The 22,179-nt window shown below is 40.4% G+C and overlaps 1 protein-coding gene across 1 annotated transcript; it reads left to right on the top strand.

The window, feature by feature from the left end:
• Window positions 1-4,499: 4,499 nt before the first annotated feature.
• LOC111718879 (zinc finger protein 160-like) lies at window positions 4,500-22,179 on the top strand. Its single transcript, XM_031949844.1, has 4 exons — window positions 4,500-5,080; window positions 16,169-16,295; window positions 17,160-17,255; window positions 19,379-22,179. The coding sequence occupies exons 1-4, from the start codon at window positions 5,066-5,068 to the stop codon at window positions 20,995-20,997; spliced, it is 1,857 nt and encodes a 618-aa protein (XP_031805704.1). The 5' UTR covers window positions 4,500-5,065; the 3' UTR covers window positions 20,998-22,179.

Below are 22,179 nucleotides of genomic sequence, written 5' to 3'. Positions count from 1 at the left end.
CCCACTCCCTGGGGAGGTAGATCAGTCTGAAATCCAAGTTATGTCAGACCCCAGAGACCCACCATCTACAGAGGTCTAAAGCAGTCTCACCTTGCCATGCCCTGTCAGAAATCCCAGTCATGGCCCTAAGGTGAAATTTTCCCTATAAAGCCTACTTGGGAGGGCTCCCATGGCTGCTGCCTCCCTTTGGGTCAGTCCACCACAGCATCCTGCCTCCTGAGTCTTTCCTTTTCCCTTCCCCCCATGCCATGGGGTATCTCCCCTATTTCTACTATGCTTCTCAACCCTTCTTCTCCTCCGAATAACTAAGTAGCTCTTGTAGGGAGCTAAATCCCTCTCAGGATTTAGGCTGCCAGTTTAGGACATGCCCCAACCTCATGTGTGCTCCCTTTCTGCTGAGTAATCATGAGTTCCACTGAGGAACTTGTCTTTCAAATGCTCTCCCACTCTATTTCATATTTACCATTCCCACTATCTATTGTATTCCTTCATTTTGTTTGTAACCCATTCTCCTAAATAAATGTACTTTTTGCCATCTTCTTTCCCCCTTGTATATAAGCTGTAGGGAACACACCCGTGAATTCTAGCAGGCATAGAAGGGGAGATACCAACAAATTGAAGAGGTAGTTACTAAAACTGATGGGAATTCTGAAAGCAACTTAGTATCTCTCTTTTTTCTGGATGCTAAATGCTAAAATACTCATTCTAGGAACTTTCCCAAACTGTCTTGTTGCCATAGATAAGGTAATGAGAAAGTGGCCAGACTGCCTTGATTAGCAACTTTAAGATCCCAGTCTTTCATTGCCTCATGGTTCTGAGTTCCACAATCTCACCTCAGATATATCCCAGCAGTGAGACTCTGGACAGGTCCCTTAATGCTGTGCGTCTCCTCTGTGACATGATGTGGAGAAGGAAATGGCAAACTTCTTTGACATATATTCATATCTGGATATTGTCTGCCAAGAAATCCCTCAGAGGGGCTTACAAAGGATCAGATGCATCTGCAAACCCCTAACCCAGAAATCTAGACAGAGACAGGACTCACTGCCAGCAGGAGCTTGACTGGGTCATTAGCGTGAGTTACCTTGGAAATGTTGGGCTTGGAGCTCTCTTTCAGGGTCCATAAGCCTGAGGAGAGGAGCTGTGGTTGTCCATCCTACACTCCTCCTGTAACCTCACCTTTCATGTCAAGAAATGGTTTTCTAGTAAATCTGCCTTTGTATTCCTCTCTAGTCTCAGAAAAAGCTTCTTGATGATACTGGGTCCTATCCTTTATTTCTACTATTGTTTTCTCTTCTTAAATCCTTAGATTATTTTTTCTCTTTGATAAGTCCTTTCTGAGAAATAAAGGGAAAAGAACTTTCAGGTTTAATTAAGTCTGACCTCTATTAAAAAAAAAAAACCAAACCATTGCTTCATCCTCTTTCCTATTTTATCTTCCTTCCAATTTGTGTCATTCTTTTCAGTGACATTTCCTATAAAGATACCATCTATCCTTTCTATCCTCTTCCTACAATCCTTTTCCCACCTTGAATTGGTGCTGTCAGCTGTTTCCACTGTTCTGTGGAAAATTGTCTTTAAGATCATTACTTACTTTAATAATAACTATATATTGGTAACATGTTTCCAATGTTTTACCAATGTTTGGAATTTTAGAATTTTAGAATAAGGTCTGTGAAAATACATAACATCTTAACTTTCCCATGGTGATCTGTCTAATAAATGTCACAATAAAGACTCACACTTTGGCTTTCTATCTCAACAAATTTAGGGATTTTCCTAATACATAGAAATATAGCAACATGAATGCAGGCTCTAAGGGTCTGATGTGTTACCCAGTGTAAAGAGCACCAGCTTCCTAGTTACCAGACCTGGATTCAGGGCCTGCTTCTAACACTTACTAAATGTGACATTGGACTATTCACTTCACCTCTCAATGCTCCTTTTCTGTCCAAGTCTTGAGTTCTGTCCAATACTTTGTGACCCTGTTTGGGGTTTTCTTAGTGGAGATCCTTGGGTCTACCACTTCCTTCTCCAGCTCATTTAATAGGTGGAGAAACTGAGATCAACAGGATTAAGTTACTTGACCAGGGTCCTCAAGCAGAAAGTGTCTAAGACCAAATCAAACTCAGGAAGATGAATATTCTTGCCTGGAGGTTCAGTGCTCTGTGCAGTTTGGGGGACACCTGGCTGGTTCAGAGTTCTAGGCAGTTCTCAAGCTGTAATTTTCATAGAAGGTGGAAACCTGTTTTGGTCTAGGGAATTTACTCATAAATTTACAGCTTCAGTCACTATCTCTTCTTCAATGTTACCGGAGATCAACTTGAAATGTAATCATCTGTGGTTTTAGAATAATTGTTTTTCTTTATACTTTAACATATTTAACATGTATTGGTTATCCTGCCATCTAGGGGAGGGGTGGGGGGAAGGAAGGAAAAAGATTTGGCAATTGTCAATGCTGTAAAATTACCCATGCATATAACTTGTAAATAAAAAGCTATTAATAAAAAGAAAAGAATAATTGTTTTTCTCTCTATGTAATATAATTTCTAGGGAAGACAGCAATAATTTTAACGTTTCCCTGACTTTAGGGTGCTTTTGTTCTAAAAATCTGTCAGTGATTCTAAATCTTTTGGCTTTGGAATCTGATCTGAGACCCACAGATCTAAGAATGCTATTGTTCTGTCAATGATTATAAAAGTCTTCTGGTCTAGGAATATGATAATATTTCTTCTCTTAAACTTTAGGGAAGATATAATAGTGATCCTGAGATTATTGTTCTAACAGGCTGTCTGTCTGTCAATGATTTCAAGTCTTCTGGCCTTAGACTAGTCCTACAAACATTACTACCTCTTGGTCAGTGATAACCAAATTCTTGAGACCACTCCTTCATGTCCCTTAGGACATAAAATTAGCATATCAATAACATGGAGAAGTAGATAAATTTGTCTCCTTGCTTCCATTTCTTTTCTAAATCTTCTGGACTTTACAGCTAAGAGTATTTGACTATTACTTAGGAAAATTGTTTACTAAGTTACTTGGAGCTATTGTCATCATGGTGAGTCTTATCAGTTCACCACCAAGTATGAGATGTGCCATTCCTTTTCCTCCTTCACAAAGTAGGGGGACGTATCAAATAGCACAACCCATGAAAACGCTAAGAATAATTGGGGTGGGCAACTGCAAGCTCCACACCTTCCCTGGGATCTCTGTCAATGTTGGTAAACTTTCCAGTTTTCTTGAAACCATCAGAGTAAGCAAGGTCATCAGCCTGAGAACTGAGCCTGTTTAGGGTTACAGAATCTATAACTTATAGAATCTATAAGTTTGGTTAGTGATTAATCTTTTGCTCCAGGATAAGTTTAAATATATAAAACATGCCAAACACCAGGAGATTATTATATACGTCAACAACAATACTATATGATGATCAATTCTGATGGATGTGGCCCTCTTCAACAATAAGATGAACCAAATCAGCTCCAATAGAGCAGTAATGAACGGAACCAGCTACACCCAGCGAAAGAACTCTGGGAGATGACTATGAACCACTACATAGAATTCCCAATCCCTCTATTTTTGTCCGCCTGCATTTTTTATTTCCTTCACAGGCTAATTGTACACTATTTCAGAGTCTGATTCTTTTTGTACAGCAAAATAATTGTTAGGCCATGTATACTTATATTGTATTTAATTTATACTTTAACATACTTAACATGTATTGGTCAACCTGCCTTCGGGGGGAGAGGGTGGGGGGAAGGAGGGGAAAAATTAGAACAAAAGGTTTGGCAATTGTCAATGCTGTAAAATTACCCATGCATATAACTTGTAAATAAAAAGGTATATATATATATACCAAAAAACAAAAAAAACAAAAAAAACCTTGCCAAACAAAATCTTTTATGGGTTTAAGTCCCGGTAAACTTTTAAAATAATATATCTAGTCCTAAGCTGCGATTGTATTACAAGTCTCTCCAGGCCTCTCTGTATTCATCCTGTTGGTTATTTCTTAAAGAATAATATTCCATAACATTCATATACCACGCCATTGTGATTTCTTCACAACTGAACCTCGGTATTTGCTGTCTAACATTAATTGGTAACTACAAACCGCATCATTTGATACTGTATCAGCAATATCAATAGGGAATATATTTGATATTAACCATGTTTCTATTATGTAATAAGTGGCTAATGATTCATTGTTAATTACATCTGACTCGTCTTTTCCACAAACATTGCTCCTGAGGCTTAGAAAGGGGAATTTTCTGGCACAGCAGAAGCTTAATAAAGATCTATTTGGTGACCCTGAAAACAGCGGGACAGGGCGCGGGAGGGAAGGCCGGGAGGAAGGCTGCCTCTGGAAGATCTCTCAGGAGTGGGAGGATTGAGATTCTGGGCGTTACTATCCCTGGGCAGTGATGGACAAGTCCCACCCACACACACAGACACGCCGCCTCAGCTTCCGCACATGTCACAGGCGAAGCTGGGCAGAAGCCCGGCCCTGAGATTCCCTCCAGCACTGGACTGATCTAGATCTCTGCCCCAGTACGCTTGGCAGGTAAAAGCACTGTACGCATGCGCGCTAGGACTAGGGCTGTCTAAGAGCGGAGCATCCCATGACGTCACTCTTCCCGGCAGAGCGCTAGAGCCTGCACACGGAGTTTCTAGAAGCACCAGAAATTTCTGCGGATGAATAGGGTATTTATTTGGCAAACATTTTAAGCCACTTCTCTGTGCCTACTTCCATCCCCTTTCCCATCCAGCTACGCACAGAAGAAACGCCTTGAGGGTAGAGAGCACCTCGGTTAGCGCCCCTCACCCCCGCCGCCTAGTCCCTGCAGCAGGTGCTTTACCCAAAGCCCCTTTAAGCCGCGACTTGAACGAGCCGGTGCGCCTGCGCGTCAGCCAAAAGACTACATTTCCCAAAAGCGACCAAAAAAAAAAAAAAGAATCTCAGGTTCGGACGGATGCCAGCAAGGGTCACGCTAGCTCTGAGCAGGCGCATTTGGGGAGATGTCTATGTTGAATCGTTTCCCCTACTTGAGTAGGATGTTGAGGAGACATGTTCGCCACGTGGGTGAGTGTCTGTGGGCGGGAGAGCTTGGGCTGGGGCAGCCCAACTGGCGAGACCTGGCTTGAGCTGGGGGAGAGAGAAAGGAGCCCCAGAAGTCCTAGGTTCTGATTCTGCTGCCTTCATGTGGTTTGAGAACCAGATATTGTGGGTTTTCGTGGACAGCAGGTGATGGGAGGCCCCAAAAGTTGGGGTTGGGTCTTGTGAAGAATTCACAACGGCCGTTCTCTGTGGCAAATGTAGATTTAGCCAGGACAAGTCTGTCTGTTTATGCAGACAAAATGAAGGTATTCCATGGACACTGGGAATGGTAAATATGAAATAGAGTGGGGGAACGTATGAAAGTCAAGTTTCTCAGTGGGACTCATTGTTACCCACTAGAAAGGGAGCCCCGTGAGGTTGGAAAGGGCCTTAGCTGGCAGCCTAAATCCCGAAAGGAACTTTGGCCCATACAAGAGTCAGTTGGCTGTAAAGAGGAGGATCGATGGGAAGCATGATGGGAAGCAAGGTGAAACCAAGTGGAATGGGGGGGAAGGGAAGGGGAAAGACACCAGGAGGCGGAGTGTCCTGGAGGACTGACCCAAAGGAAGGCAGCAGCCTTGGGAGCCCCACAAGTAGGTTTGCTGTTTTTTTTTTTTTAATAGCTTTTTATTGACAAAACATGGATAGGTAAATTTTCAACATTGACCCTTACAAAAACTTGTCCAACTTTTCCCCTCCTTCCCTACACCCCCTCCCCGCAGATGGCAGGTAGTCCAATACATGTTAAATATGTTAGAATATATCTTAAATACAATATATGTATACAGTTCTCTTGCTGCACAAGAAAAATCAGAATTAGAAAGAAGATAAGAATAACCTGAGAAGAAAAACAAAAATGCAAGCAAATAATAACAGAAAAAGTGTAAATTCTATATTGTGGTCCACACTCATCTCCCAGAGTTCTTTTGCTGGTGTAGCTGGTTCTGTTCATTATTGATCCATTGGAACTGATTTGGATCCTCCCATTGTTGAAGAGAGCCACATCCATCAGAATCGATCTTCATATAGTATTGTTGTTGAAGTGTATAATGATCTCCTGGTTCTCCTCATTTCACTCAGCATCAGTTAATGTAAGTCTCTCCAGACCTCTCTGTATTCATCCTGCTGGTCATTTCTTACAGAACAATAATATGACATTCATACACCATAGTTTATTCAGCTATTCTCCAATTGATGGGCATCCACTCAGTTTCCAGTTTCTGGCCACTACAAACAAGGCCGCCATAAACATTTTTGCACAAGCGGGTCCCTCTTTAGGATATAAGCCCAATAGTAACACTGGTGGATCAAAGAGTATGCACAGTTTGATAACTTTTTGAGCATAGTTCCAGATTGCTCTCCAGAATGGTTGGATTCGTTCACAGTTCCACCAACAATGCATCAGTGTCCCAGTTTTCCCACATCCCCTCCAATATTTGTCATTATCTTTTCCTGTCATCTTAGCCAATCTGAGAGGTGTGTAGTGGTATCTCAGAATTATCTTAATTTGCATTTCTCTGATCAATAGTGATTTGGAACACCTTTTCATGTGGCTACAAATAGTTTCAATTTTTTCATCCAAAAATTGTCTGTTCATATCCTTTGACCATTTATCAATTGAAGAATGGCTTGATTTCCACAAGTGGGTTTTATAGGGAAAATTTAACGTCAGAGGCATGACTGGGATTTTAGACAGGGCATGGCTAGGTGCCTGAGGATTCTACAGAGGATGGGTCTGAGGGATTTGACAAAACTTCTGATGTTAGAGTGCAGGACTTCCCTTAGGTGGGACAGTGGAGCTGAATGGATCTCTATCAGTGCTCTTTCCCTGTTTGCTGCAGGGATCAATTTTCTCAAAATTCTCTTTGTCCGAAACGCCATGAAGACCTCATGGTCCCCCATTCTTTTAATTTGCTAACTCTTTTGAAAAGTGGGTTGAGGATTAGACCAACACTGTAATGTTTGGGGCCAAATCCCCAACACTTGTTAAGTAGTGTCCAAAAAGTGGGAGTGAATTGCGGGGACTATGGGCTTGGGAGTGTTTGGTGACATCATAGGGATACAGGGTCAGTCACCAGGGCACCATAGCAGAGATGTAATGGCCACGCTCGCACCCAGGACACCCCAGAATTAGCTGGAGTCAGGATAAGCAAAAGTCCTCAACCTTTATTTTCGGTCTCCTTACGCAGGATCGAACAGGATGGAAGCAGAATCTTTGCGACCACCTTCTTCCCGGCCTTCCTCCCTATCTACTGTTTAGAGTGTGTCACTGGATCATTTTACTCCACCCCCTAGTCCCTCCTACAATCCTCTATACACCAATCATTGAGCCAGTACAGATAGTGGAAAGGACCATTTTCCAAGCATATGCCCATAGAGTATTGTCCAATCAGAAGTTGGTCTCAAGTGCTCAGCATTCCTGACCTCAGTAATCGATTCAATAGTTTCAGCCCTCTACACAGAGATAAGCACAACATCAGGGTGTGCCTTCCTGCTTCCCACTCAGACCCTGGGTAGCATTTTGCTGGGGTCTCTTCTTCCCAACAATCAGTTTCCCTCCAAACAAATGGAGCCCAAAGTCCTTTGGGATATGGGGCAATGTCTTCATCTTCTGGATCCCCTTCCTGATGTGAATGGACATAGGACTGATTTGTAGGGTGGGCCAGGAGGCGACTGAAGTGGGTTATCCAGTGAGGCTCTGAGTCAGATCCCAGAAGCTGGTCACTGCAGCTGCCACATGATGGTCATGTGAAGGTGACCAAAGGCTGAAACAGAGCTAAGGAGCAGAGCTTAGTAGCATGGGGAACAGTGAAGGGTTCCCTTGGGTGGCCAAGGATAAATGTCCCAAAGTGTTTAAAATGGCATAGTTACTGGGTAGAGAGGATGACGGCCTGAGAACACCATTCAGGACCTCCTTAGTGTGACCTGAGCTAGTCCCTTGGGTCCTACTTTTTTCCTTAGCAGTTAAGAGGGGATAGACTGCAGTCCTAAAGACTACCTGCATTGATTAGGTATCTACTGGTGCTTCAGCAAGAAAAATGTAAACAAACAAACAGTGATTAAACACCTATGGAAAAAGGCAAAAAGAGGCTCTGCCCTCAAGGATCTCAGTGTATGGGGAGATAGCTGTGGTATCTTATTGAGGGAAGCCATGAGTAAAAAGGAACAGGGGAGGGGGACTTGGGAATCAGGAGAAGTGCAGGTTTAAGGGCACGCTTTGACCCATTGTTGTGAGCATGAATGATCACAGCTAACTTTTTATAAAGACCTTAAAAGGTGGTTGTTCAGATTAATGGGAGCGGGATAAAGTGGGGTGGGCAAGAGAAGGGGAAGGGGAATCCCTGAGTAGGGAAATGTAAGGAATAGCCAGGCCAGTGAAGGAGAAGGTCAGGAGCAGAGTTAGTGAGTCAGGAAGAGGAGACTTTCAGCGAAGTAACAAGGATTCCGGGTAGAATTTATTGAAAAACCACAAGGAATAACTTGGGATCCTTGTTCTCTGACAAAGGAAAACCGAGTGATTCCATCAGGAGAGAAATGTGCATTGTGTCAGCCCTGCTGGTTGTTTTAGATCCATGTGTATGTCTTTGTGATTGCTTGTGTGGGTATATATGTGTGTGTGTGCACGGAGATGTAAGTGCATTTCAGTGTATGCATGTGTTTATGTATGCATGGAGGTGTCTATGAGAGTGTATATAGGTTTCTTTAAAGATGCCATCATGTTGTCTACAAATTGTAGTATTTTTTCCCTCATTCCTCATGCTAATTCTTTCAGTTTTTTTTCTCTTCTCTTCTTGCTGTAGCTAACATTTCCAGTACAATAATGGTGGTAATGGGCATTCTTGCTTCTACCCTGATCTTATTGGGAAGAATTCTAGCTTATATTTATTACAGAGAATGTTTTCTGATGATTTTAGATGGATAATACTTTTCATTGTATTTATTCCTATGTTTTAAGAGCATTATTAAGTGCTTTGTTTTGTCAGGAGATTTTTTTGCATACATTGAGATAATCATATAATTTGTTGATTTTGTTATTAGGCTGCTCAATTATGCTGATAGTATAGCAAATTTTGAATCAGCCCTGCATTTGTGGTATAAATCCCTCTTGGTTATAGTATATTATCCTTGTTAGAAATTTCTCTAATCTTTCTCCTTCCTAATATTTCATTTAAAATTTTTGTATCAATATTCCAATTAGGATTATTGGAAATTGGTCTCTAGTTTTCTTTATTTGGTTCTTCCTAGTTTAGGAATCAGTACCATATTTGTTTCATAAAAGGAATCTGATAGAACTTCTTTAATTATTTAACCAAATAATTCATATAGTATTGCAGTTAATTGTTATCTAAACTGGGAAAATTTAACTTGTGAATGCATCTGACTAGGTGGATTTTTTTTGGCAAGTTCATTGATGGCGTGCTCAAATTTTTTTTTTCCTCAAGTTGGATTATATGTTTTATTTCCTCTTCCATCGATCTGGGCAATTTATATTTTTATAAGTATGCATGAATTTCCTGTATATTTTCATAATCATTGGCACACACTTGGGCAATATGTCTCCTAGTTAATTACTTATATTTGCTCTTCAGAGGTGGTAAATTCACCCTGTTCATTTTTCATACTGGTAAATTGTTTTCTTTCTTTCTTTTTTTTTGGGGGGGGGGTGCGATGCATGGATATTATTGACTTTAGGGATTTGTACCATCACCTGCCACATAAAGAGCCCTTTATCTCAGGTCCAGGTATTTGCTGACCTTGGTCAGGGCACCATGAAAGTTGGGGTTTCTGGGGAGTAAATGTGAAACAACAAATAGAATCCAGAATCCCCAGCTTCCAGATTCTTGTTAGACCCAGTTGCTCTCATCATTCTTGTCTGGTGCTGATTTTCTGGGCCAAAGTCTCTGCCACAAGCAAAGGGAAGACAACATCAGTATAGCCTTTAACAGCTTCCATTCCGTTCTGATCTTACCCCAGGACACTGAGCCGTCCGGGCTCGGGGTCCAGTCTGCGCCGTCCAGTTCCTGGCCCGTGTTGCTGTACGCAGCATAATCGGCTCGGTTCTCGTGGGCTCAGCCTGGGCACTGCCTGGGCACCATGTGTGTCAGCAGGCCTTCCCCAGGACCATCAGGCCCGTGAGCTTGGCAGAGAGGGCTTGAGAGTTCTGGAAATCCTGCACAATGTCCAGCACAAGTCCTGCTCTCTTCCATGAGTGGAGATTATATCCCCCGGAAACGCCTCTGTCAGAGCCGGGCTTAGCCCTGGGATGTTGTTCTTCCGTGCTCAGTAATACGGAGTCAGGATCAAGGATTTCTGTGTCCACTTGTGCAGTCATCTTCTCGGGTCTCCATTCTGCTCCTTCTCCCAAACTTTCCTCAGAAGCATCTGGCCCAAAGTTGGGAGCCAGCAGTTCTCAAAGCTTCAGTAATTGTCAGTGAGGAGGGGCAGGTCTCCAGTCCTGGCATTTTGTCTCGGGTCCTTCCCCTTCAGACTAAATGCATCTGGGCAGGAGGGGCCCCCGTGTGGTCAGAGTTCCTCTCTGCCTCCCGCAGTTGTCCCCAGAAGAACCCACTGTTAGTGTCGCTCCAGGTGTTGATGGTCTCTGGGTCACCAGGGCTGATGAGACTCACAGAGTAGCCCCAGAAGGTGGTGTAGGCCCTCAGTGGACAATGACGCGTGTTCAGGCCTGTCTGGCTCTCCTGCTTCTCCTTCCAAAGCCCCAGCTTCTGTTCAGTCCTGGTGTCCATCTGCGGCCCCTCAGAACTGAAGCTGGTGGCCTGGAAACCTGTGGTGTTAAGGAGCCAGAGATCCTGCAGCCCAGGCCGCAGTTAAAGTCGTAGCCCAGGACCTGAGGGACCCTGTGGTCAGCATGAGAGCCTGCCTGAGGATGGCATTCCAAGCTTCCTGGTGGCAGTCAGCCCAGGGCCACTGCCCAACCTCCCCCTCTGGGCAGCCCTCAGTAGGCCATCTGGCTGGTCCCTGGCTCAGCATAATCACAGCTGGCAGAGGAATGAGAACAGGAACAGGTTTTGTTTGTTTGTTTGTTTGTTTGTTTTTTTAAGAAATTAACCAATGTTTCATCCATTTTATTGTGATTGGGTTTTTTGGGTTGATTCATAAAAATAGTGTGAGAAATCCTGAAAAGTTAGGTTTCCACTGTGTGCTGCAAGCTTCCAGATTAGGTAAGGTAATTGTAATGCCGAAGAAACTGAGGTAAGGTAGAGATTAGAGAGTTTTTAATATTTTATTAATTGGAGAGTTTAATTGATTGACTGGACAGGACTCTCGTCTTAAAGTATCCAGTGGTGAATGTGAGAATCCCAGGTTTTTTTTATAGGACTCTAGAAACAAAGGAAGAAAAGAGTGGGAAGTTTCAGGACCATAAATTTGGTTCTAGCACGATAGGGGAAAAATTAGGGAACCAGAATCAGGATGTCTGATCAGATAAACAGAAGTAAAGATGTCAATGAGGTATCTGGGATAGTCTTATCTTTTGGGATATTTTGAGGGGGTAGTGCCATAAATTCTTGATGACAGAAGGAGTTAGGAGCCAGGAAGTCTGAACCCCCCCTTATCTTGAGTCTCACATTAACAATTTATAACCTTAGAGCAAGTGGCCCTCAGTCTTAATGAACCAGAGGATGGGTTTGCAACTAAGGGGATTGAAGCAGAACAGTTAAGGAAACTAAGCCGAACAATTTAGGGAAACTGAGGCGGAACCAATTAGGGAAACGGAGTCAGGCACTTTGAAAAACAGGCACTTTGAAGGCACTTTGAAAACAGTGAGTTTTCAGAATGTCAGAAATTAAGAACACAGAATAATTAAGCTTCACTATCTCAGAAACCTGGAGAAGATTAGGAATTGGGAGCTAGGAAGGCACAGGCAGACTCTGCCAACGTGAAAGAGTCTTTTGGTGAGAAAACCATAAACTGAAGATAATAGCCAATCTAGCTCAAACTGGTTGGGGTCAGTGATCAGAACTTGCTTAATAGACTAATTGCTTCTTAAACTGCATATCCTATAGGAGGAGTTTTTTTTTTTTTTTTTTTTTTTTTTTTTGCCAGTTTTGAACATGGGATGTAGGATAAAGAAGAGGGGAAATGCTTATAAATATAGGAATCCTACACTGGGCAAAGATTTTTACCTGGAGGGAAAGGACCAATCTGTTGTCTCAAGGGAGGGGATTATGGGTAAACTAACAGGTATAAAGCTTCTCTGGTTTCTGTGCTTAGTGCTCCTTCTTCCGGAATATGAGGGGAGAGCATATCTGGCCAGAAAGTTTAAGATGATTCCTTTAGTGGGCAGCTAGGTGGTACAGTGGTTAGAGTACCAGCCCTGAAGTCAGGAGGACCTGAGTTCAGATGTGACCTCAAACATTTAATTCTTAGCTGTGTGACCCTGGATAAGTCACTTAACCCTAATTGCCCCCCCCCCCAAAAAAAAGATGATTCCTTAAGATTCTTCTTTAATAATTTTTCCTTGATACCTGAATTTAAATGTTAGGTGTGTTTCTAACATCTTTAAATTTATTGATTCGATCAATTATTTTCATGTCTTTGATTTCTTTAATGTTTTCTTGGATATTCAGAATTTCCAATTTTATGTAATTGTGATTTTTAATCTATTATTTTTCTAGCTTTTTCAGTTTCATACCTAAATCTTTGATCTGCTTTTTCTCTTTTATTAGGTATAAATTTTCTTCTATGTACTGCTTTGATTACATCCTATATGTTATGTTTTCTCATTAGTATTGTTTTCTTTAATGAAATTATTGTTTCAATAATTTCTTCTTTATGTTCTTGGTTCATTTTAATTTTAATAGTATTATAGTATTACAATCAATATTCCACAATCAGTATGCCATTATTTCTCAATGGTCAGACATTTCCTTTGTTCCAGTTTTCTCCAAAGACAAATTAGGATGTTAAAAGTATTGAACAATTAGTTTTGTTTCCCCCCAAAAAACATTCTGTAATTATGTTCCCAATAATAAAATTATTGGATAAAAAGCTACAATGATCTTAAGATGTAATGGCCGCACTAGCACCCAGGACACCCTAGAATCATCTAGAGTCAGGATAAGCAAAAGTCCGTCTTTATTCTTGGTCTTAGACTCAGGATTGAACTAGGATGGAAGCAGAATCTCTGCAACCACCTTCCCTCTGGTCTACCATGGAGAGGGTTCCTGGCTAATCTTACTCCACCCCCTAGTCCCTCCTATAATCCTCTGTACACCAATCATTGAGCCAGTACAGAGAGTGAAAAGAACCATTTTCCAAGCATGTGCCCATAGAGTATTATTGTCTAATCAGAAGTTAGCCTCAAGTGCTCAGCAGTCCTGACCTCAGTGCGTTGACTCAATAGTTTCAGCCCTCTATATTAAGGTATAGTTTATTGATTTTTTTTTTTTTACATCAACTAAATTGTCCTAAATCCCATAGAAGAAAAAGAAAGAATTGCTCTTTTTTACACCATGTCACTCTGCCTCATGATAAGCTTTCCCAGGGCCTTACTGTATTAAGGTCCAGGCCACTGCAAAATCTTAATTAGACTCGTAGCCACTCAACAGAAAATGGTCAGACCATCTCAACAGAGAATGTTGTACTGAGACAACCTGATGTGCACTGTTAGTTGTTGAATACATATAGCTAAGCCCCATGCTAATAGACCAGATGCATCCAAAACTGGATTGAGAACCAACCAGACTAGAAACAGAAACCAGTAGGTTTGATTCCATTCTATTCTGTATCCAAAAACAGAACTTGGCATAGCTTTGGATTTGGGAACATCACAGTGTCTCCAGAGTAAATTTTTTACAATTCTGTTTCATTGAAATTGAAGGAATCAGAGTAGATAATGAGGAAACAGGAGTGTCACTCTTTGCAGATGATATGCTGGTATGCTTAAAAAATGCTAGAGAACCAATTAAAAAACTACCAGAAACAATGAAGAACTTTAGCAAAGTTGCAGAATATAAAACACACCCACATAAACCATCAGCATTTCTGATATGTTACCAACAAAGACCAGCAGGAAGAGATAAAAAGAAAAATCCCATTGAACATAACTGTAAAGAATATAAAATATTTGGGAGTCTGCCTGCTAAGACAAACCCAGGAACTATGTGAACACAACTACAATATACTTGGCACACAAATAAAGTTAGTGGTAAACAGTTGGAAAAATATCAAGTGTTCATGTATAGGCCTAAACTACTATAATACAAATGACAATTCTACCTAATCAATCTACTTATTCAGTGCCCTAATGCCAAGAAATTCCTTTACAAAGCTATAAAAAATAATACAAAATTCATCTGCAAGAATAAAAGATCAAGAATTTCAAGGTAATCAATGAAAAAAAAAAAGATAAAAGAAGATGGGCAAGCTGTACCAGACCTAACACTACATTATAAAGCACTGGTTATCAAAACCTTTTGATACTGGCTAAGAAATAGAATAATGGATCAGTGAAGTAGATTAGGTTCACATAACATAAGTCAGTGACTATAGTAATCTAGTGTTTGATAAACCCAAAGATCCTAGTTTCTGAGATAAGAACTCAATATTTGAAAAAAATTACTGGGAAAACTAGAAAACAGCATGGCAGAAACTAGGCACTGACCAACACCTAACATCCTATACCAAGCAAGTTTGAAATGGGGTCATGATTTAGATGTAAAGGATAACAAGTTAGGAGAACAAGAGATAGTCTGCCTTTTAGATCTGTGGAGAAGGAAGGAATTTATGGACCAAAAAAAAACCTCTAGAAAACATAATGAAATGCAAAATGGATGATTTTGATTATATTAAATGAAAAAGTTTTTGTAGAAAAACCATGCAGCTAAGTTTAGAAAGGAAGCAGAAAACTAAGAAAAAATTTTATATCCAATATTTCTGATAAAGACCCCATTTGTATAATATGTAGAGAATTGTCTCAAATTCCTGATAGTACAAGCAATTTCCCAATTGATAATTTGTCAAAGGATATGAACAATTTTCAGATAAAGCCATTTCTAGTCATATGCAAAAATTCTTTAAATCATTATTGATTAGAGAAATGCAAATTAAGATAACTCTGAGGTAACAGTCTCAGATTAACTAAGAAGACAAGAAAAGATAATGATAAATGCTGGAAGGGATGTGGGAATACTAAGACACTAATATACCATTGGTGCAATTATGAATGATTCAACCATTCTGGAGAATAATTTGGAACTATGCCCAAAGGACTTTAAAATTGCGTATACATTTCGATCTAGCAATGTCTCTGTTGGATCTTTATCCCAAAGAAATCATATAATGGGAAAAGAAACCACATGTGCAGAAATTTCTGTAGTGGCAAGGAACTGGCAAATAAGTGGCTGAATAAGTTAGAATATATGAATGTAATGGAATATTATTGTTCTGTACGATATAATAAGCAGGCTGATTTCATAAAAGCCTGGAAATACTTACATGAACTGATGCTAAATGAGAATAGAACCAAGAGAACACTGCACACAGCAACGTCCAGATTATGCCATGATCAACTGAGATGGTTTTGGCTCTTTTCAACAATGAGGTGCTTCAAGGCACTTTGAGTGGATTTGTCATGGAGGGAACCATCTGCATCCAGAGAAAGGTCTATGGAAACTGGATGTGAATCAAAGCTAGTATTTTCATCTTTTTTGTGGTTGTTTCCTTGTTTATTTTTTGTTTTGTTGTTGTTCCCATTTTTTCCCCTTTTGATCTAGTTTTTCTTCACAGTGTGATAAAGGTGAAAATATATTTAGAAGAATTGTTTAACCTATATTGGGTTATTTGCTGTCCAATGGAGGAAGGAGGGAGAGAAGGAAGGAAAAAGAAAAATTTGATAGGCAAGGTTTTGCAAGGAAACCAAAAGGAAAAGTGTTGCAGCTGGCTTTTAAGAGCTCATGCAGAAAAGTAAATAAAAATTTACAAAACAACATTTATTTCATCTTTTGGTTTCATTTTGAGTTCCAAGGGTGTCTTTCCCATCCTGCCCACTCTTCATTAGTAGATGGGTTCTGATGTCTCTCTCATCTCTCAAGCTGGGGTTCTGTGGTGTTTCAGAATTTACTGACATTCCAAGATGTTGCTGTGGAATTCACCCAGGAAGAATGGAACTATTTGGATCCTGGCCAGAAGGAAATGTACAGGGACGTGATGCTGGAGAATTATGAGAACTTTGTCTCTCTTGGTAAGCTAATTTTTTTTAATCACTTAATCTGCATATATTCAGCTCCAACTGAGTACCAGAACTATGGTAGTCATTAGGGGACCAAAGGCAAAAGTTAGGTTTTGCTCTCATGGACCTTCTATACTATCCAGAGAGAAAATGAAATATGTAATTGTCAGTACAGAATAAGTTAATTCTAATGAATGGGAATGGCCAGTATGGGGATGAGCCAAAGATGGCTTTCCCTTTGCTAAGCTGTGAATGAAACTAGAGTTACAAGAGTTGAAGGGCAAAGAGCAGGACATGGCAGATTTGGGGGAGCATCCCATGGTGACCTGCAGAGATGGCAGGGAGAGCATCATGTGTGAGCCACTGCAAGGTCAGTAAATTCCATCTGTCCATGGCTGTGGGGGCTGAGGAGCTTGGCTGGATTTGAATTTGCTGGACAGGGAGGGTGAGTCACACAAATACCTTTCATGTAGAGATGCCCTCAGACCTTTGGGCAGTTTGTGAGCTATTATTGCACCTCCTAGACAAAAAGTACTTCTTTGTACAGCTGGAAATTAGCAGCTTCATTCTGCAGCCCTGCAGGCTCTCCTTCCATACTCTTTGCTCAGCCAGGCTTCAGGTTCTCCATAGAGCCCCAGGGCAGAGAAAGAAAGCCCAGCAGACTAGGAGTGGGTGAACGTGGCCCCTCTGTCCTGGGTCTGTACTAAAGGCTCTGTCCCTTCCCTCACATTTGCTGAGGGAAATTTCCTTCAGGGATCATTGATGCTTCTCCACTGGCATTTCCAGACATGAACCTTTTCTTTAGAGAGAGACCAGGACTGAGTTCTGAGGTGTCTCTGGGTTCTCAGCACTTCCCACTTACTTCTCCTTGAGCAGGGCTTCCAGTAACTAAACCAGCTGTGATTTCTCATCTGGAGAGACGTGAAGCCCCCTGGCTATCAAGGGAAGAAAACCCCAGATGCATTTCTGAGGGTGAGTAATAACCAGGTGGGCAGGGGGTACAATCCCCTGAGAGCCAGCCCTGGACTGAAGGAGCCTCAGGGTTCTGAGTTCCAGTCTGACCTCAGACACTTCCCAGCAGTGAGACCCTGGTCAGGTCCCTTAACCCTGTGTGTCTCATCTGTGACATGATGTGGAGAAGGAAATGGCAAACTCCTCTGAGATATGAATGTCTTCCCAGAAATCCCTCAGAGGGGCTTGCAAAGAGTCAGATGTTGCTGAAAACCCCTGACCCAGAAATCTAGGCAGAGACAGGACTCACTGCCAGCAGGAGCTTGGCTGGGTCATTAGCGTGAGTTACCTTGGAAATGTTGGGCCTGGAGCTCTCTTTCAAGGACCATAGGCCTGAGGAGAGGAGCTGTGGTTGTCCTTCCTCCACTCCTCCTGTAACCTCACCTTCCATGTCAAGAAATGGTTTTCTAGTAAATCTGCCCTTGTATTTCTCTCTAGTCTCAGAAAAAGCTGTAATTCTTCTTGATCATGCTTAGCCTTCTACCCATATGTTGTCTTATTATTTATTTCCATAAGTATTTTCTATTCTTAAATCTTTAGATTATTTTTTCTCTTTGATGAGTCTCTTGTGAGAGATAAGGGGAAAAGAGCTTTTCAGGTATAATTAAGTCTGACTTCTTTTAAAAAAATCAGACCATTGCTCCATCCTCTTTCCTATTTTATCTTGCTTCCAATTTGTCTCATTCTTTTCAGAGGCAGATCTTATAAAGATGCCATCTACACCTTCCATCTATTTCCTCTTTCCAGTTTTAATTGGTGCTGTCAGCCATTTCCACTGTTTCATGGAAAATTGTCTTTAAGGTCATTAGTGACTTTAATAACATTACTAATGTACTAGTTGCATGACTAATGTTTTACCAATGTTTTGGATGTATGGTATTTGTATCATTCCCATCTTAGAAAGGCACATCATCTTAACTTATCCATGGTGACCTCATAAGTGTCATAATTGGTACTCACACTTTGGTTTTCTATCTCGACAAATTTAGGAATTTTCTTAGTACAGGGAAACATAGGACATGAAAGCAGGCTTTGAGGATTTGAAGTGTTACTAAATGAGCTCCAGATTCCTACGTAGCAGAGCCTGCCTCTAATACTTAGTATGTGACATTGAGCAATTCACTTCATCTCTGAATGTTTCTTTTCTTTTCTTTTTCTTTTTTTTATTATAGCTTTTTTTACAAAACTTATACATGGGTAACTTTTCAACACTAACCCTTGGAAAACCTTCTGTTCCAACTTTCCCCTCCTTCCCCCCACCCTCTCCCCTAGATGGCAGATAGTCCCATACATGTTAAATATGCTAAAATATATGTTAAATCCAATATATGTATACATATTTATATAGGTATTTTGCTACACATGAAAAATCGGATCTAGAAAGAAAGGAGAAAAAAAACCTCAGGGAAAAAAAAAAGTAAGCACACAATAACAGAAAAAGTGAAAATGCTATGTTGTGTTCCACATTCATTTCCCATAGTCCTCTCTCTGGGTGTAGATGGCTCTCTTCATTACTGAACAATTGGAACTGGTCTGAACATCTCTTGTTGAAGAGAGCCACGTCCATCAGAACTGATCATCGTATATTCTTATTGTTGTGTATAAAGATCTCCTGGTTCTGCTGATTTCACTCAGCATCAATTCATGTAAGTCTCTCTGGGCCTCTCTGAAATCATTCTGCTGGTCATTTCTTACAGAACAATAGTATTCCATAGCATTCATATACTCCAATTTATTCAGCCATTCTCCAACTGAGGGGCAGCCTGAATGTTTCTTTTCTATTAAGGACATGAGTCCTGCCCAACACTTTGTGATCCGGTTTGGGGTTTTCTTGGTGGAGATCCTGGAATAGTTCACCATTTTCTTCTCCAGCTCACACTTTTGAAGTCTTGGGCAGTTCTGTTACTTTCCTTTCACCTGTTTCTGGGCTTCAGCTCCCTCTTGATCATGTTTCTTCTACCTTGTCCATGTCAGTCACTGTTCTTTCTAATGGAGGTAACTGAATCTAGAATTGAGCATAAAGTACTTTTCTTTTCCCACAGCATTGAGCACTGGGTGCTGATACTTTTTTGTGTTCCTTTTAGATTCCCCTGTTGAGAAAAGAGAATATGAAACCAAGGAGTCAACTCCACAGCAATGTATTGCTGCCAGAGAGCCAATCAGAGAGAGACTCCTAAGGGATGATTTCTGCAGATATAAATTGGGAGAAGCTTGGAATTATGACACTGGATTAGAAAAGCAGATAAACAACCTGGAAAGACAATCCATGAAGCCAATAGTTGAATGCAGCAGAATTTCCAGGCTTTGTAAATTTAGTAAATACTGGAAGTTTTTCAGTAACCTCTCAAAACTTAGTCATTCCCATAGAGTGTGTTCTCAAGGAGAACCAAATAGAATTAATGAATGTGATAAAACCTTCCACATCAATTCAAGCCTTAATGTACATGGAGTAATTAAGGCTGGAGTGAAATCTCCTACATTTGGTGAATGTGGTAAGGCTTCCAGCTACAATTCAGACCTAGCTGTTCATCAGAAAAATCTCAAGGAAAAAAAGCCTATTGAACAATGTAATACAGGTCAGAAAACTTTTAGCCTGAAGGGATGTATTTGTCAACATAAGGGAATTCCTAGTGGAGGGAAATCCTATAAATGTAATGAATGTGGGAAGGGAATTCCTAGTGGAGGGAAATCCTATAAATGTAATGAATGTGGGAAGGGATTCAGCCTTATAGGACCCTTAAATAGACACAAGAAAATTCATACTGAAGTGAAACTCTATAAATGTAATGAATGTGGAAGAAGTTATAAGGACAAAGCATCCTTTAGTAGACATGAGCGAATTCATACTGCAGAGAAACCTTATAAATGTAATGAATGTGGAAAAGCTTTTAGGGACAAAGCATCCCTCAGTAGACATGAGAAAATTCATAGTGGAGAGAAACCCTATAAATGTAATGAATGTGGAAAAGCCTTTAGGTTTAAGAGAGGCCTTGTTGTACATGGAGCAACACATACTGGGGAAAAGCCCTATAAATGTAATGAATGTGGAAAAGCCTTCAAACTTCAGGGAACCCTTCATGTACATAAGAGAATTCATACTGCAGTGAAACCCTATAAATGTAATGAATGTGGAAAAGCCTTTAGATTTAAGAGAGGCCTTGATGTACATGAGGCAAATCATTCAGGGGAGAGGCCCTACAAATGTAATGAATGTGAGAAAGCCTTCAGCCATAAGGATCTTCTTAATAAGCATATGAAAATTCATACTGGAGAGAAACTGTATAAATGTGTTAAATGTAGAAAAACCTTCAGGTGTAAAGAAGGCATTGATGTACATGAGGCAGTTCATATTGGGCAAGAGCCCTATAAATGTAATGAATGTGAAAAAGCCTTTTGGCAGAAGGGAAGCCTTAATAGACATAAAAAAATTCATACTGAAAAGAAACCTTATAAATGTAATGAATGTGGAAAAGCCTTTAGGGAGAATGGAGGCCTTAATAGACATATGAAAATTCATAGTGTAGTGAAACCTTATAAATGTAATGAATGTGAAAAAGCCTTCAAGTATAGGGGACATCTTAAGAGACATAAGAAAACTCATATTGATGTTCAACTCTATATATGCAATGAATGTGGAAAAGCCTTCAAACGTAAGGGGAACCTTCATTTCCATAAACGATTTCATATTGGACAGAAACCCTAAAAATGCCAGCAATATGGAAAACCTTTTAACTCGTTTAGAAACTTTAAAAAAGAAATTCATACTAGAGGGAAATCCTTTGACTATACCGATGTAAACAGGATATAGCTGAAATTTAACCTTTGCAAAATAGAAACTAAGAACCTCTTTGAATGTAAGAAATTGAGAAAACTTTCTTGTACAGCTCAGGTTTAAGGTTCAAACCTAAAGAAACATCAGATAATTCTTACTGGTGATAAATGTAAATGTAAATAATGTGAGAAAGCTTTCAACCAGCAAGAACACTTAACAGATCTAGTAGAACCCATACTGGGTATGCACTTTTTTCAGTACTATTTATTTTATATGAAAATAGCTTCATGGGCTCAAGCAGATATAACACATTAGGCAGTCATATTGACTGAGCAGTTGGGTTTGGGCTAGTAATCTTTCTTAACTGGGGGACATGAAGGAGATGGGGGGCACAGTGTAGGGTCGAGTGGCTTGAGATGTTGACATTTCTGGCCTAAGGTTATTTAAAGATGCCAACTAGACAATTTCAGAGATTGGACTTTTATGAATTTCAAAGCCAAGTAAATTCCAGCTTCACATCATTCTATGCAAACAAGACAGAATCAACTTGTTTCATCCTGGTAATGGGGACCAAATAAGTACACATGATAAATATTAGCAACTACTATTATCTCAGTCTGAATATCTTAATGTTTTCCTCTTCCCCCTCCTCCCTTACTCTCCCCAGTATTTCTTATTCCCTCATTTTTTGGTACCTCTCTCCCTAAATCATTTCCTCATTCTTTTGGGTTTATCCTGTGGCTTCTCTTGAATGTTACATATCCTGCCTAATAGAATGTGAACTCACTGGAGGCAGGACCTGTCTCACTTTCATATCAGCACCAAGCATAGTTCCTGCTACATAGTTTTTAATAAATGCATACTGATGTTTTGACTTTTATTTTTGTTTTAACTCTGTGTTGTGTTTCTAGACTTTCTTCCTAATGCATTTCATATTATATTTGGCCATCCTAGTGAGCTCTGATGATACAAGATCACAATACCTCATAGTTAGAAGGGATTTCAGCATATATCCCATTTGCAACATAACTAGCAAGTGGTCAACAGCCTTAAAGATCTGTATTTATTGTTCAAACATTTTTGACTCTTAATAACATCATTTGGAGTGTTTTT

Source organism: Sarcophilus harrisii, chromosome 2 (assembly GCF_902635505.1).
Source record: "Sarcophilus harrisii chromosome 2, mSarHar1.11, whole genome shotgun sequence".
Taxonomy (NCBI): Eukaryota; Metazoa; Chordata; class Mammalia; order Dasyuromorphia; family Dasyuridae; genus Sarcophilus; species Sarcophilus harrisii.
The sequence above is the reverse complement of the archived record's forward strand: the minus strand, read 5'-3'. Positions and strand labels throughout refer to the sequence as shown.